Consider the following 12543-nt stretch of genomic DNA (forward strand, 5'->3'; position numbering starts at 1 on the left):
CTTGTCCTCATCCTTGGAGACAGTGTTCCCTCCCATATCCAGTCAGGGAGTACCTGACTCTGATATGATGCAGAAAAAGGCACAATGAGAAACAATGTCTAGAAGCTGAAAATAAATGAAAGCCCAGAAATAAGAGGCATATTTTTAAGAGTGGGTGCTTGTTAACCTCTGTAACAATGTAGCCAGAAGTTAAAAAGAAGATAAAAGGGCAGTGGAGTCATCACTGGTCCATCTTTGTGACAGGACTGTGTGGTTTTCTGCTGTTTGAGTTGTTTAATGCTATTTCTTTCAAACTGAGCATATATGCTTCATGCAACCCCTTCCCCCAATAGATCCCCTCTACGGTGCATCGTCTGAGTTACGCAGGAGCCAGAGTAACTATTGCCATTCTTACTTCTGGCCTTAAAACCTGTTTGTGAAAATGGACTTCTCATTTTGATGTAGCTGAGATCAGAAGCCATACCCACATATAATCTCTCTGCCAAGACACCAGCTGAGATTATAAAAATGTCAGTTTATACTGGAGAATGTATGTTGCTGACACACTGGAAAAATGCCAACATTTAACGATTCTTTTTGGTTTGTATACAAACAGTTTTATGAAGTCATTAATTACATTTTCCATCCGGTCTTAACTGTAGCTTCTTTCAGGCAAGATGGGATACTAGAAAGCAATAGAAAATGTGAAAAACAAGCTGTTCTGCTTAGTATTTCTGTTGTCAACACTCATCTCCTGGGAGGTTTCCTGATCTCAGAAGCACTTTTCCTCAGTAGTGCTCATCTAATTTTACAGTCCTAGCTCACAGCTCCGCTACAAAGTGTTGTGCTGGTGTTCAGATACAACTGGTAATTCCCACACAGCTTCACCCCATATGGTGTTGCCTAAGGCTATGTCACAAAACACAAAAGAAATTAGTCTCTAACGGGTTAGGGTGAGCAACAGAATGAGCTGGCCCTCCGCGACTGGAAAACACGTCACACTATATTGTCAAGATTCAGGTTTTTGGCCAAGTTTTCAGGCATATCTTTGTCTGAAGTCTTTTAGAGAAGTCTTTTGACTAGCATTGCAATAGTAAAAACTTGGAAGGTTTTAGCATGAATTTTTCCTCCCTTTATTTCTTTTTTTTTTTTTTAAACATACAGATTATCTTGAATGACCGGACAATCGATGTGAAACATGATTTCACTTTTGGAGTCAATCTAGCGAATGCTGCCCACCCCTGCGTGAGCTCACCATGTGCAAATGGAGGCACCTGCATTCCCAAGAAGGACAGCTATGAATGTGATTGTCCCCTGGGTTTTGATGGGCAACATTGCCAAAAAGGTAATGATGGCTGCATTTCGATCCAGAGATCCGGAGTCAATCTCGAAAATAAGGCAGATTCAGCACCTACAACTGCTGTTTGACACACCTCTTGAAATAGAAACCCTGGAGGCCAGAGCTCCCTTTGCATCCATGCACATCCCATGTACCCAAGCAAGAATTCATTTTGTTATTTAGGAACATGGTAACTCTTATCCCAGCACAGAGCTATGATCCACAGATAGCAGCCTGGTATCTGGTTGCTTGCGGCAGCCAATGCTGAACACCTCATACATCTTCCTAATTATTCAGTGCTATACAAAGGGGGAATTCCTACCAACATCCTCCAGCCAGTGATTGTGTTATGTCCTGCAGCATGAACATTGATAACCCTTGTAATTTTATCCTCCCTAGCATGTACAGAAAGGTCTAGTCCTTTTTTAGGCACTGGCTACTCTGATGTCTAATTTTGCCATCTGCACAAACCCTGCATTGGGAGACCAATAGAGATCACCAAGGAGGAAAACCTACCCAGATGCACATTATTCTTCTTTCCTCAGAGCCACTGTAAGGGTTCGAACATTGGATTCAGGAAAGTGTCTGTATTGTGTGAGATGTATTTAAAAAGATGCACTTTGGGTTGTCCCACTAGATGGAGGTGTTTCCCTTCTGTCAGGCTTGATCCTGAAAAATTCCTAAGGGAAGGTTTTGTAATGTAGCAGCAAATTCAGTTCAAAAGAGCTGACTGACATTATTGTCTTCATCCACTGCTCATTTCTCACAGGCACAAACTTAAAAATAAAAAGTAGTGGTTTCAGTTAAATCATGATGAATGGATAGTCCTTTTCATCCAAAAACAAGAGTATCTTAGAAGAAAAACATTTTATTAAAAAACGATGCAAGAAACCCCTTCGCTTACGTTGTCGTGGTCTAACTAATAGCTGGAGCAACGTCATTTATCCCAGCTTCTCTGTGGGGAGGAGGGAAGATTGCGGTTTTGGCATTCTAGGTATGTGCAGGGTGCTGCGCTCCTGACTTCGCGATGGTATCTGCAGCTGTGCAGAGGTCTCCAGGGAGACTCAAGGCAAGTGAATGCTTTGCAGCTTGGGCGTGCGACTGCCTGCCCGTTTGGTGAGCTCCTGTGCATTGCTCGGGCCACAGCCCCTCACCACTCATCTGCTCCTGGTCTGTGCTAAGCCCCGAGAGCAGCCTGCGAGCTTCCCGCCGCTGCTCCGGCCTCATGGCACTGGCAGCGCTGCTGCTCGGCTGGCATGTAACCTGATGGGCAACCAGAGACAGCCTGAGGCGCCTTTGGCTTAGGCCAGAGCCTGGGTGTTGCTTCCTATGTGAATCCAACCTTAACGCATTTTTAAGAGTGTCCAAAAGCATGAGTCGTTTGTCTTCTGTTCCTGCTGCTTGTGGTTGCTGTTCAGGTGCCTCTCAGCCGCCCTGCACTTATGCAGCCACAGCTGCCACCAAAAATCCAAGTTTTTGCTGGTGGATGTGCAGATAGGATGGAGGTCCCTCCTGAACCTCAGTCCAGGACAGCCTTGATGAACCTGGAGCAGACTTCTCAAGATAATCCTTGCCTGTGTCTCTTCAGCAGTGTGTACACACAGCTAAGGCAGGATGCACATGTGTGTCCACTCCTCCTTCAGAATGGGGTTTTGGTTAGTGCACTCAGAGAACGTGTGAGAGGCTGAAGGTGCAGTCTCCATCCTACTTGCTGGTGGGCTGCAGTAACCCCACGCCCTGACAAAACAAACTGCTTCTGAGGGACTGTGCCTCATTCTCCAAAATTATGCATGCCACTTACAAAACTCAAATGATGCTGCTATGAGGTATATAAGATACTGATTCATGTCGTAGTGGATCATTGGTTGAGGATTCAAGAGAGTTTCTGCTGGCATTGCTGGGTTTTATATCTTCTGTCCAAGCTGTGGGGTGTGTTGAAGTTATTTTTATACTTAATTGGATAGAGCAGAATAGGGAACTGTTACTTTCCCCTGGTTAGAGCTGATCCCCACATAAACCATGGCAAGTCACTGGGATTAGCAGAGGAGTTTGGTGCTGGTCCTACCTGTCTGCACCTTTGTGTGTTTTGAGCAGGCAAATATAAATACTTGGGCAAAACACTAATAAAAGAGTGATGCCTTCATAAGTGGTTGTAACTGCCTGTGCAAAAGGGAAGTGGGCATCATGCATTTGCAGAAAGGTGGGAATGAAACTGGACAGTCATTGGAAGGGATGCTTTCATGTTATAGAAAAATAAAACCAGAATATTCTTGTTTTGTTTTGTGCTGACTCACTGCAGAATGTGGAAGTTACTGCCTAAACGGTAAGTACTGCAAATGATGTGAAACCTGCTCTGTCATTGTGCGTTTGTGTCTGCTCTAGCAAGCGGGATGCTGGATTTCCATTAAGCCTGGCAAGCTTCTGTCAATAAGTAAAAATATTTCCTGGGGTTATATAGTACTTCCTTAAGCCTTGCCCTGTTGATATTTTAAACTGCACCCAGAGTAGCCGCCAAGTGCAAAGCAGTGGCTATAGAGCTGGTCCCTGTATTCGGAAAGCAGCGGGGCCAGGCAGCCAGCGAGTGCTTTGTAGGGATGGGTGCCACTTCAGGCTGCCCCGCAGCTTGGAGCTCACTCCTGAGCATCATGACAGTTTTGGTGCCTCTCTGCCGAATCGTGAGGAGCAGAGAGTGAAGGTGTTTAGTCCTAGATCTCCTAGATTTCCTTTCAGTTGCAGAGATCCTGCATGCATCAAGGGTACTGCTAAAATATACTTGGTTTTCTGTGGTCAAATTCAGTGCAGGAAGTGAAGAGCATACGAAAAAGCAAGCAGAGAGAAATGCCCATCAAGATCTGTAGGGGAAATTGGAGTGCTAGAGCGAGGGCAGGGGCACCTTACCGTGCCGAAGGCACGAGCAGCGCCGCTCCAGGGCTGACGTGGGATGAGACGGGGAAGAAGGATTCCTTTTACGCTCTCCTGCCATCTGCCATGATCAGAGACTGTCCAGTGCAGAAAGCATCAGAGCCGGCGAGGAGTGTCTGGCCTAATGTAACACGTCTTTTGCAGTCTTCCAATGATGCTGGCAGGCTGCAGGCTGTGGACTGCCTGTAGTGGTTTCTTTAGACATATTAGGCAGCTTTCCTGATTTCAGTACGGATGAAAACAGGCATTTGTCACTAGCTAAAATTCTCAGTCTTGGCACTTAAAGCTAAATTACATATTGCTGTTGTTGGCTGACAGACTACACCAATTGTTGCATGTCTGTGTTACAGTGAGCTCTTAAAGCCCAGCCAGCCTCTGCATTGCACAAAGCAAGCAAGCGTCCATGCCCTGAAAAGCTTGAAATTTATATAGACGGGATTAGCTGTGGGTTGAAGGGATTAGTTCTCAGGAAGAAAATAGGATGGAGGTAGCTATTTTAAGGAATTTGTAGAACTGGTTTATATTAATGAAGCAGTTGGTTATGAGACATCAGCAGCAAACTGTAGGGTGTTCACTCAAAATAAAATTTGCTCAGGCCAGTGCTCATAGCCTACGGAAGGCTGTGTACCAGGGATGTTCAGTGATGGTTATCACACATCTGAGTTACTTTGCTGAACCTTTCCCCTGAGGCAGCAGTACGCCAGCGCCAGGTCGGGCTGCAGCGCGGGCGGCGGCCCCCGCGGCCGTACACCACCGCTGTAGCGGGGGCTGTCCCCAGAGAAAGGGGAGGTGCTGAGTGCGGGACGCTGCCGAGCTCCGAGCTGAACACCCCCCGGGGCGGCACTGCAGCAAAGGGGCTCTGCGGCTCCTGTCACGCAGCCTTCAGCGTGGTCTCAGTTGCTTTCAGCAGACCTAAAGTGGGTGGTCGTCCCCCCCGGAGACAGCCTTCCCCCGCACTGCTTCCCAGGGGTAGCCCCGCGTGGCGGCAGCCGCTCTGTACCGTCGCATACGCGAAATTAGGAAACGGGGAGCTCACAGGTTGCCTGTGCTCTCCCCCAGCCTCGCTTTGCAGGGTTCAGAGGTCCCAGCACGTGCTCTGCGCACGGTGCCTTCTTCCTTAGGCGAAGAATAAAGGCTGGTTAATGCATAGGCTTTGGCAAGAGGGTAGCTTGAACCACATGGAGAATCAAGGAGTGTGGAAACAGGGCTAAAAATAAAATTTGCAACGTTTTCCCAATGCTTCTGCACCAACGTTTATGGTGGAGCGATACATGAGGCCCATGACACGAAGGACGTAAGTAGAGGCGCTGTCAGCTGTTTAAACTGCCCTTACATTTAGGTACGAACTGGCTGTGAGTTCAGCTCAGTTTTGTGCCACAGTAGGTACCTGCCAGTGTGGGAGTGAATCAATAAAATAGTCTTGTCTTTTTTTTCCCCTTCCATTTCTATGTCAGCTAACTGACACTCATCTTTGTTTTTTTGTTTACCTTTCAGCCATTACAGAAGCAATTGAAATCCCACAATTTATTGGTCGCAGTTACCTCACATATGATAATCCAGATATCCTGAAAAGGTAACGTATGTCCTGTGAACATAAATGATTGTGTTGTTTGTTTGCCATTATAATGCTAGGAGCCTCACGTGGGAAGGTGTTGATTATTTAAGCATTTTAAGCTGTATTTGCCGTATTTCCAAATTTCAGGAAAAAATACATTTTCTGTGGACATGCTTATGGCTCAATTTGTTATAATATCTGCGCATCTTGCAACCTTTACAGAAATGGCATGTACAGCATACGTCTAACATGGAGAAGGACTGGTGTGCGCTTTCAGAACAAAGAACAGACATACAGAGCCCGTATCTGTAAAGAGACTAAGGATTTTAACTCCTTCTGTACCCTAAAATTTAGGTCTTCTAACTTCTTTTTGGTGCCTATTTACATTAGAAGATGCCAAAAGTCCAGCAGATTTTGTGTTGTTCTGACAAATTTCTTTGTCTGCCTGTATTTCGGTCAATGGCTCGGGGAGGCTTTGCAAATGCTCTCACCTGCAGCTCGGTACCTCTCACCTACCAGGACTTTCTGATTTGCCCTTGACTTCCACTGGCCTCTGAGGGGCCAGCCTACTGGATTTTCGCAAAATTTGCTTGTTGGACTGGATTTGACACTAGGCTTGGGGGAAAAAAGGGATTTCCTCTTACTTGTGTAGGGTAACCCAGTAGCTATTGCGTTTGGGATTCTGAAGGGACAAGTTTAATTTCCCCACTCCAAAATGCTGGAAGTGGGGATGTGAACCAGAGTCCTTCACACATCAGCATGTAGGCAAGTTGCAAGACAGTAACCAGCAAGATCAATGGAGAGTAAATACTGCATCATCTTTTAGGTTTGTTTGAAAGAAAACAGTCCCAGTTCAGTATTTTACTATCATTTCCTTCTTCTACATTAAACAGGGTATCGGGATCAAGAACAAACGTGTTCATGAGGTTTAAAACCACAATGAAGGAAGGTCTTTTGATGTGGAGGGGAGACAGTCCCATGCGACCTAACAGTGATTTCATTTCTCTAGGCCTTCAAGAGGGAGCATTAATATTCAGGTAAACTATCACTTCTTTATTTGTGTTGCACGCAGTACACTCAGGGCTTGAAGGAATCACCACAACACAACCAGTGCACTTGTCCTTCGGTATAGTGTGGGACAATTACGTCCTCAAGCTTTTGTTAGTGATGGGTCCTGTTGTCCTCTGAGAAATGTTGTGAGTTGAAGAGGTAATGTGCTGCAAGCTTGACATCATTCCCGCCCACTCTTTTCCTCCCTCCCAATTCTTAAAACATGAGATATTTAGCGTGGTTTTCTAAAAGTTACCCTATGAGGGTATGAGTGCTGTCATTAACTCCCCCCATGCCTCCTGAAGCCCTTGCCATCTCAGTTAAGCAGAGCGGGTGTAGGGTTTGCAGAGAGAGCAGGGATCAAGGAAAGAAACCCTGCTGATGCCCGTGCTCACTTCAGGCTCACTCTTCATCACCTTGCACCAGAGAGTGCGCATGGGAGCGGTACTCCTACCTCTCAAAACCCCAAATATCCAACCCTGTGATACAAACCCAGCTGGCACCAGGCATTGCTGCTCTCAACATCCACAGAACCACTTGTTTAAGAAACAAATAGTGTCAAAAAGTTGAAACTGGGGAGTGTTAGGAAATGGCTGAACTCATGTTCTTTCACAGAATCACAGAATCATTAAGGTTGGAAAGGACGTCTAAGATCATCAAGTCCAACCATCAGCCCAACACCCCATGCCCACTAAACCATGTCCCAAAGTGCCACAACTACATGGTTTTTGAATATTTCTGGTGATGGTGACTTCATCACCTCCCTGGGCAGCGTGTTCCAATGCTTGACCACTCTCTCAGTAAAGAAATTTTTCCTAATATCCAATGTAAACCTCCCCTGGCACAACTTGAGGCCATTTCCTCTTGTCCTATCACTAGTTACTTGGGAGAAGAAACCAACACCCACCTCACCACAATCCCCTTTCAGGTAGTTGTAGAGAGTGATAAAGTCTCCCCTCAGCCTCCTCTTCTCCAGACTGAACAAGCCGAGTTCCCTCAACCACTCCTCATCAGATTTGTGCTCCAGACCCCTCACCAGCTTCGTTGCCCTTCTCTGGACGTGAGAGATCATAACAGGTCTCAACATTCCCTATGATTCAGATGCTTGTAGATCTGTTATAGATCACTTGCTTATTTGCTCTTGTAATTGTTAATTTATTGCTCTTGTCATAGTTAAATAGAGTGGTGTTTGCAACTTCCCACTGCTCTCTCCCACTAGGCCAAAGGTCTGTAGATCACTGACCTTCACAGCCTCCTGTTTCATGGAGGAACTGGCATGCAGAAGCTTCCTCCTTGCTCCCATGGGATGGTAGTGATGGTACCCACTCCAACCTGGGCAGGAAGGAATGTTGCCTGTTCCTCCATGACCCTGACTTTGCGAAATTAGTGCATCGCTGCTGGGCTTCCAAAGGACTCTAGCAGTCCCTCCAAAGTCTGAGCTGTAAGGGCTGCTCTTGGGGCTGAGCAGGTGAATGGGGGCACAGAGTAAGGACATCTGAGCAATTTGGTAGGGAGACAGTCTTTGCAAGGGAGGTAATAACATTTTAATTTTTTTTCCTATTTGTAGCTACAATTTGGGCAGCGGCATTGCTTCCATCATGGTGAATGGCTCTTTCAGCGATGGCCGGTGGCACAGAGTCAAGGCTGTTCGGTAAGGGGCCATGCTTCGTCTGTGAGGGATTCTGGAGCCACCCTGCCATTAAAGGTGCTGGCTGGTGTGTCTGGATGCTGGTCGGGTGTGAACCACGGCAGCTCCATGCTCTCACATCTCTTAGGAGTTGAACTGTTAGCAACTTGGCTGTTTCAGGATGATGTACACAAAGATTATTGTATTAGAGGTGACAGTGCCAACTCTGAAACTCAGCACAGCTCAAGGCAGGCTGCCAAAGTCATGCAGGGCTATTCTGGGGCTGTGACAGACATTCTCTTAAACCCATACCATTTGGGTTAAGAGTATTTTTCTTTAATGTCTGCATTTTGAAATTCCCTAGTGAGCATTTTGCGGGCTGGCACAAACACGAGCATGGACAATGTATGCCTACTTTTTCTATTTGGAGGACATACAGACATCTTGCAGTGTATATATAACTCATATTTATAACTCATTACCTCATGGGAGGGAAGTGTGCCCAGCAGGGAAAGCATGCATCCCACTCTCCATGGGATGTTGGTTCCCTGGAAATCGCAAGCTAACATTAGCACAACTTGTCACCGAATTTAGTGGGAATAGGAGCCCATCAAGTGGCTCTTCTGTCACTGCAGTTACTGATCATATATAAAATGGAAGTGGCCTAAAAGCTCTAGTCTGAAACAAAACTGCTTATAAGTATGTTCTACCTTAGCTTGCCTATTTCTTCCATCCTGTTGAAGCTTCTGCTGTTTACTTTTTATATTACATCTGATTTTTAACAACACGTCAGAACCTGTCCACCTTCCCCTCTGCCCCAGCTGTGCAATTTACTTATTGCCCACTTTTTTCTCTTCCACAAATGTGTTGCTCACCCTTTGCAGGTCTCTAACGTCTTAGTCCCTGGAAAAAAAAAAGACCATCCTGAAGGGTCTGGATTGCTGTAGCACACTGCTGTCTGTGGGGCTCCCAGACACTGGTCCCAGGCCTTCGCCATGAACCCTACCGAGCACTGAGTTGCCCTGGTCTCCTGGTGAGGGGGAGATGCTGCTGCTTCTCCTCCTGCCCAGTTGTAGGCTGAGTGCATGAGAGTGGTTTGTTTTTCCTTTCAGGGATGGACAGTCTGGCAAAGTAACTGTGGATGATTATGGTGCCAGGACCGGTAAATCCCCTGGAAAGATGAGGCAGTTAAATATCAATGGAGATCTCTATGTAGGTGAGTGCTCACTGCTTGCATTCAGGACCCAGGTGCATTTTTGTGTTTGTGAGGCTGGCTGCAAGGCAGGGCATCCCAGCTCCATCCACCTCAAGGTGAAGGTTTCACATGGCAGCCTCTGGTCCTCCCCAGACTGGTTTTTTGTGGGGAGGCCTCTCTAGGTGGGATGGAGGGGCTGGTATGAGAAGGGACCAGCACTGTGGGGTGCACTGTGGTAGTCCCAGAAGGTATGTAGAGAAACAGCGAGTGGCAGCTGCAAACCTTGCACCTTAGTGGGAGTCTGGGCACACACTCATTCAGCTCTCACTGATGTTGTAATTTCTGCAATAAATAGTTAGCATCAGAGAATCAGAGAATCAGAATAGTTTGGGTTAGAAGGGATCTTTAAAGGTCACCTAGTCCAACCCCCCTGCAATGAACAGGGACATCTTCAATGAGATCAGTTGAAGCATCCTAGTCTTATTATCTTCTGCTTATCCCCTATGTACTTTCAAGTGCTTAAAAGCTGTATTTAAAAAAACACAGAGCGACCTGTAAATTAAAATTCACTTCTGAGGTGCACTAGGAAGTCTAATGGCATTGCCGGGCATGCAGTCTGCCAAGCAGGAACATGCACCCGTGTCGGTGAGGAGTTTCTCATCGCTGCCCTTTCCCCCAGGTGGCATGAAGGAAATAGCCCTGCACACAAACAGGCAGTACATGCGGGGCCTGGTGGGCTGCATCTCCCACCTCACGCTTTCAACTGACTACCACATCTCGCTGGTGGAGGATGCCACCGATGGAAAGAACATCAACACGTGTGGGACCAAGTGACAAGAGAGGAATCCCAGTGCCGAGGACCCATCATGTGCTTGCGTGTGTGGCTGAGCGCGAGCTGGCTGACACAGCCCTCTCTGGCTGTCCCACGTTCACCATCTGGGAAGGTGACAGAGCCAAAGGGAACTCCCACCTCCCAAAATAGAACATTTTTCCCTCTCCTTTCCTCTGCTGACCAAACCAAATCAAGCATTTTGTGTAGGAACTGTCCCCTCTACCCATTAAGTGTTTAGTGAACGCTAAAGGTTGTGCATTGGTGCAAACGGCAAAGAGATGTGTGATGTTGTGAGTAGTTCAATGACTGTGTTGTGGTCCTTAGGTTGTCTTTTGTAGTATCAGAGAAAGCAGTCTTGAAACACCTGCATTCATCCCACCCTGCAGTAGTACAATGACTGTGTTGTTCAACAAGTGCAGCATCAGGCAGTGCATCTATGCATTCAAATGTATGTCCTGGAACAAGCAGTTCTCCTTACCACTCTCTGGTTTAGCTAAATTATGTTTCATCCTGTGTAAATAACAGCTACAGTGACTGGTTTCAAAACGCTGTTGTTTGTTGAGGAGGAAAGTTCTTAAGGTCTACTTTTTATTACAAGCAACAAAATCAATGAACCAATTTTGTAGAAGTAATTTTATACTTGTATATTTTTTATAGCAGCAGCAGCAGACCTGCTTATACAGTATAACTTTTATCGTTTAAGTGTACTATACAATTAGCTTTTTGCACACTTTCCTAAAAATAGCAAAGTGACCTGTGGTTTAAATTTGTAATACGGGAGGCTTACTGTCTGTATTCTGCAGTTTCAGTGGGGATATTTACTGTCTGTATTATACAGTTTCAGTGGGGATATTTGTGAGTTACAACCCGTTTTAAATCTGACTGGTTTTGTTTTGTAAATTTTGACAGCTTAAAGTTGTACATTATGAAGCTTTCCTGGCTTAAACAGATTAAAAGATTAGGAAAAAAAAGAGCAAATGCTTGCTACTGTGGTACTATAAATCACTAATAAATCACCATTTTTTTTTGCTGAAAAATGAGAAGAGGTGTGCAAGAGACTTTGGTGGGTCACAGTCCTCTTAAAAAAAATATTTTCTAGGCACTGGACCAACACTTATGCAACTTTGATTGCCAAACCGTAATTTAAGCAGGCGAACGGAGTACTGTTGAGACACTAAGGAAACAGTCCAGGATTTCATAGTTTGGAGATTTTTCTTACTTAACTCTTTGGGGGAAGAAGAGAGACCCACCATGCAGCAGGGTACCCCACGGCACGCCACGTGCCAGCGGCAGGAGAAGCACAAACCTCCTCAGCAGCGCAGGCTCATTTGAATGCCTGTGAGTTAAAAGCACCTCATGTGACAAAGGTGATGGAAATCAGGAGGTTTCTGCTGCGTTTTTACTGTGCCCAGGGTGCTCCTGGCTCCCTGAGAGCTAAAAAACTTGAGTTCCTGAGGCTCATCCCACCTCCAGCTGACTGTCGGCAGCTGCGAGCTTGGGTGGAAAACATAATAGCTGGTACTAGATAATGGCATGTGCAAAATAACTGCCAAGGAGACCCCAGCCCCTTTTCTGCATGCCGAAAGGGACACCTTGACCACTTACGTGAAAGGTCTTGTGCTCCTTGTAGGCATGGCAAATAGAAATAGAAAGGAACAGAAAAATACATGGTGGTGCCAGCAGGTAACGTGCACCTGTGCTCTGGCCCCTGTTCAGGTCACACTTCAGAAAAACTGTAGAAGACATGGGCAGCTTGCAGAGGAGCGGGAGACATGCGTGGCTCTCCTTCCAGGAGAAGCGCAGTTTTGTTTGGCGAGGAGAGCCCTGTGGGGAGAGAGAAAACTCTGCACCGTCGGGAAAAAGCAGGATTAAGTACGTGATCAAGATGTGGCTTTAAATGAAAGTAAATGGACTTTGATGCCATGGGGTGTCAAGGGAAAATGTGCGGAGTTTGAAAAAGGGTAAAAACGAAGACCTCTGGAGGACAGAAGGTCTTGCTGGCTGCTCACTGCAGCAGCCCTGCGGTGGTGGCCAAACACAGCCC

The 12543-nt window shown here is 46.3% G+C and overlaps 1 protein-coding gene across 1 annotated transcript; it reads left to right on the plus strand.

Moving 5' to 3' along the window:
* Positions 1-1143: 1143 nt before the first annotated feature.
* On the plus strand, positions 1144-10501 carry LOC104625857 (pikachurin-like; the record flags this gene model as incomplete). Its single annotated transcript, XM_010293602.1, has 6 exons — positions 1144-1324; positions 5735-5813; positions 6689-6832; positions 8413-8496; positions 9585-9688; positions 10347-10501. Coding segments are annotated over 6 exons (747 nt in total), but the record flags the coding sequence as incomplete, so codon positions are not given.
* Positions 10502-12543: the final 2042 nt, after the last annotated feature.

The sequence above is a fragment of the Phaethon lepturus genome, unplaced genomic scaffold, assembly GCF_000687285.1.
Source record: "Phaethon lepturus isolate BGI_N335 unplaced genomic scaffold, ASM68728v1 scaffold28088, whole genome shotgun sequence".
Classification (NCBI taxonomy): domain Eukaryota; kingdom Metazoa; phylum Chordata; class Aves; order Phaethontiformes; family Phaethontidae; genus Phaethon; species Phaethon lepturus.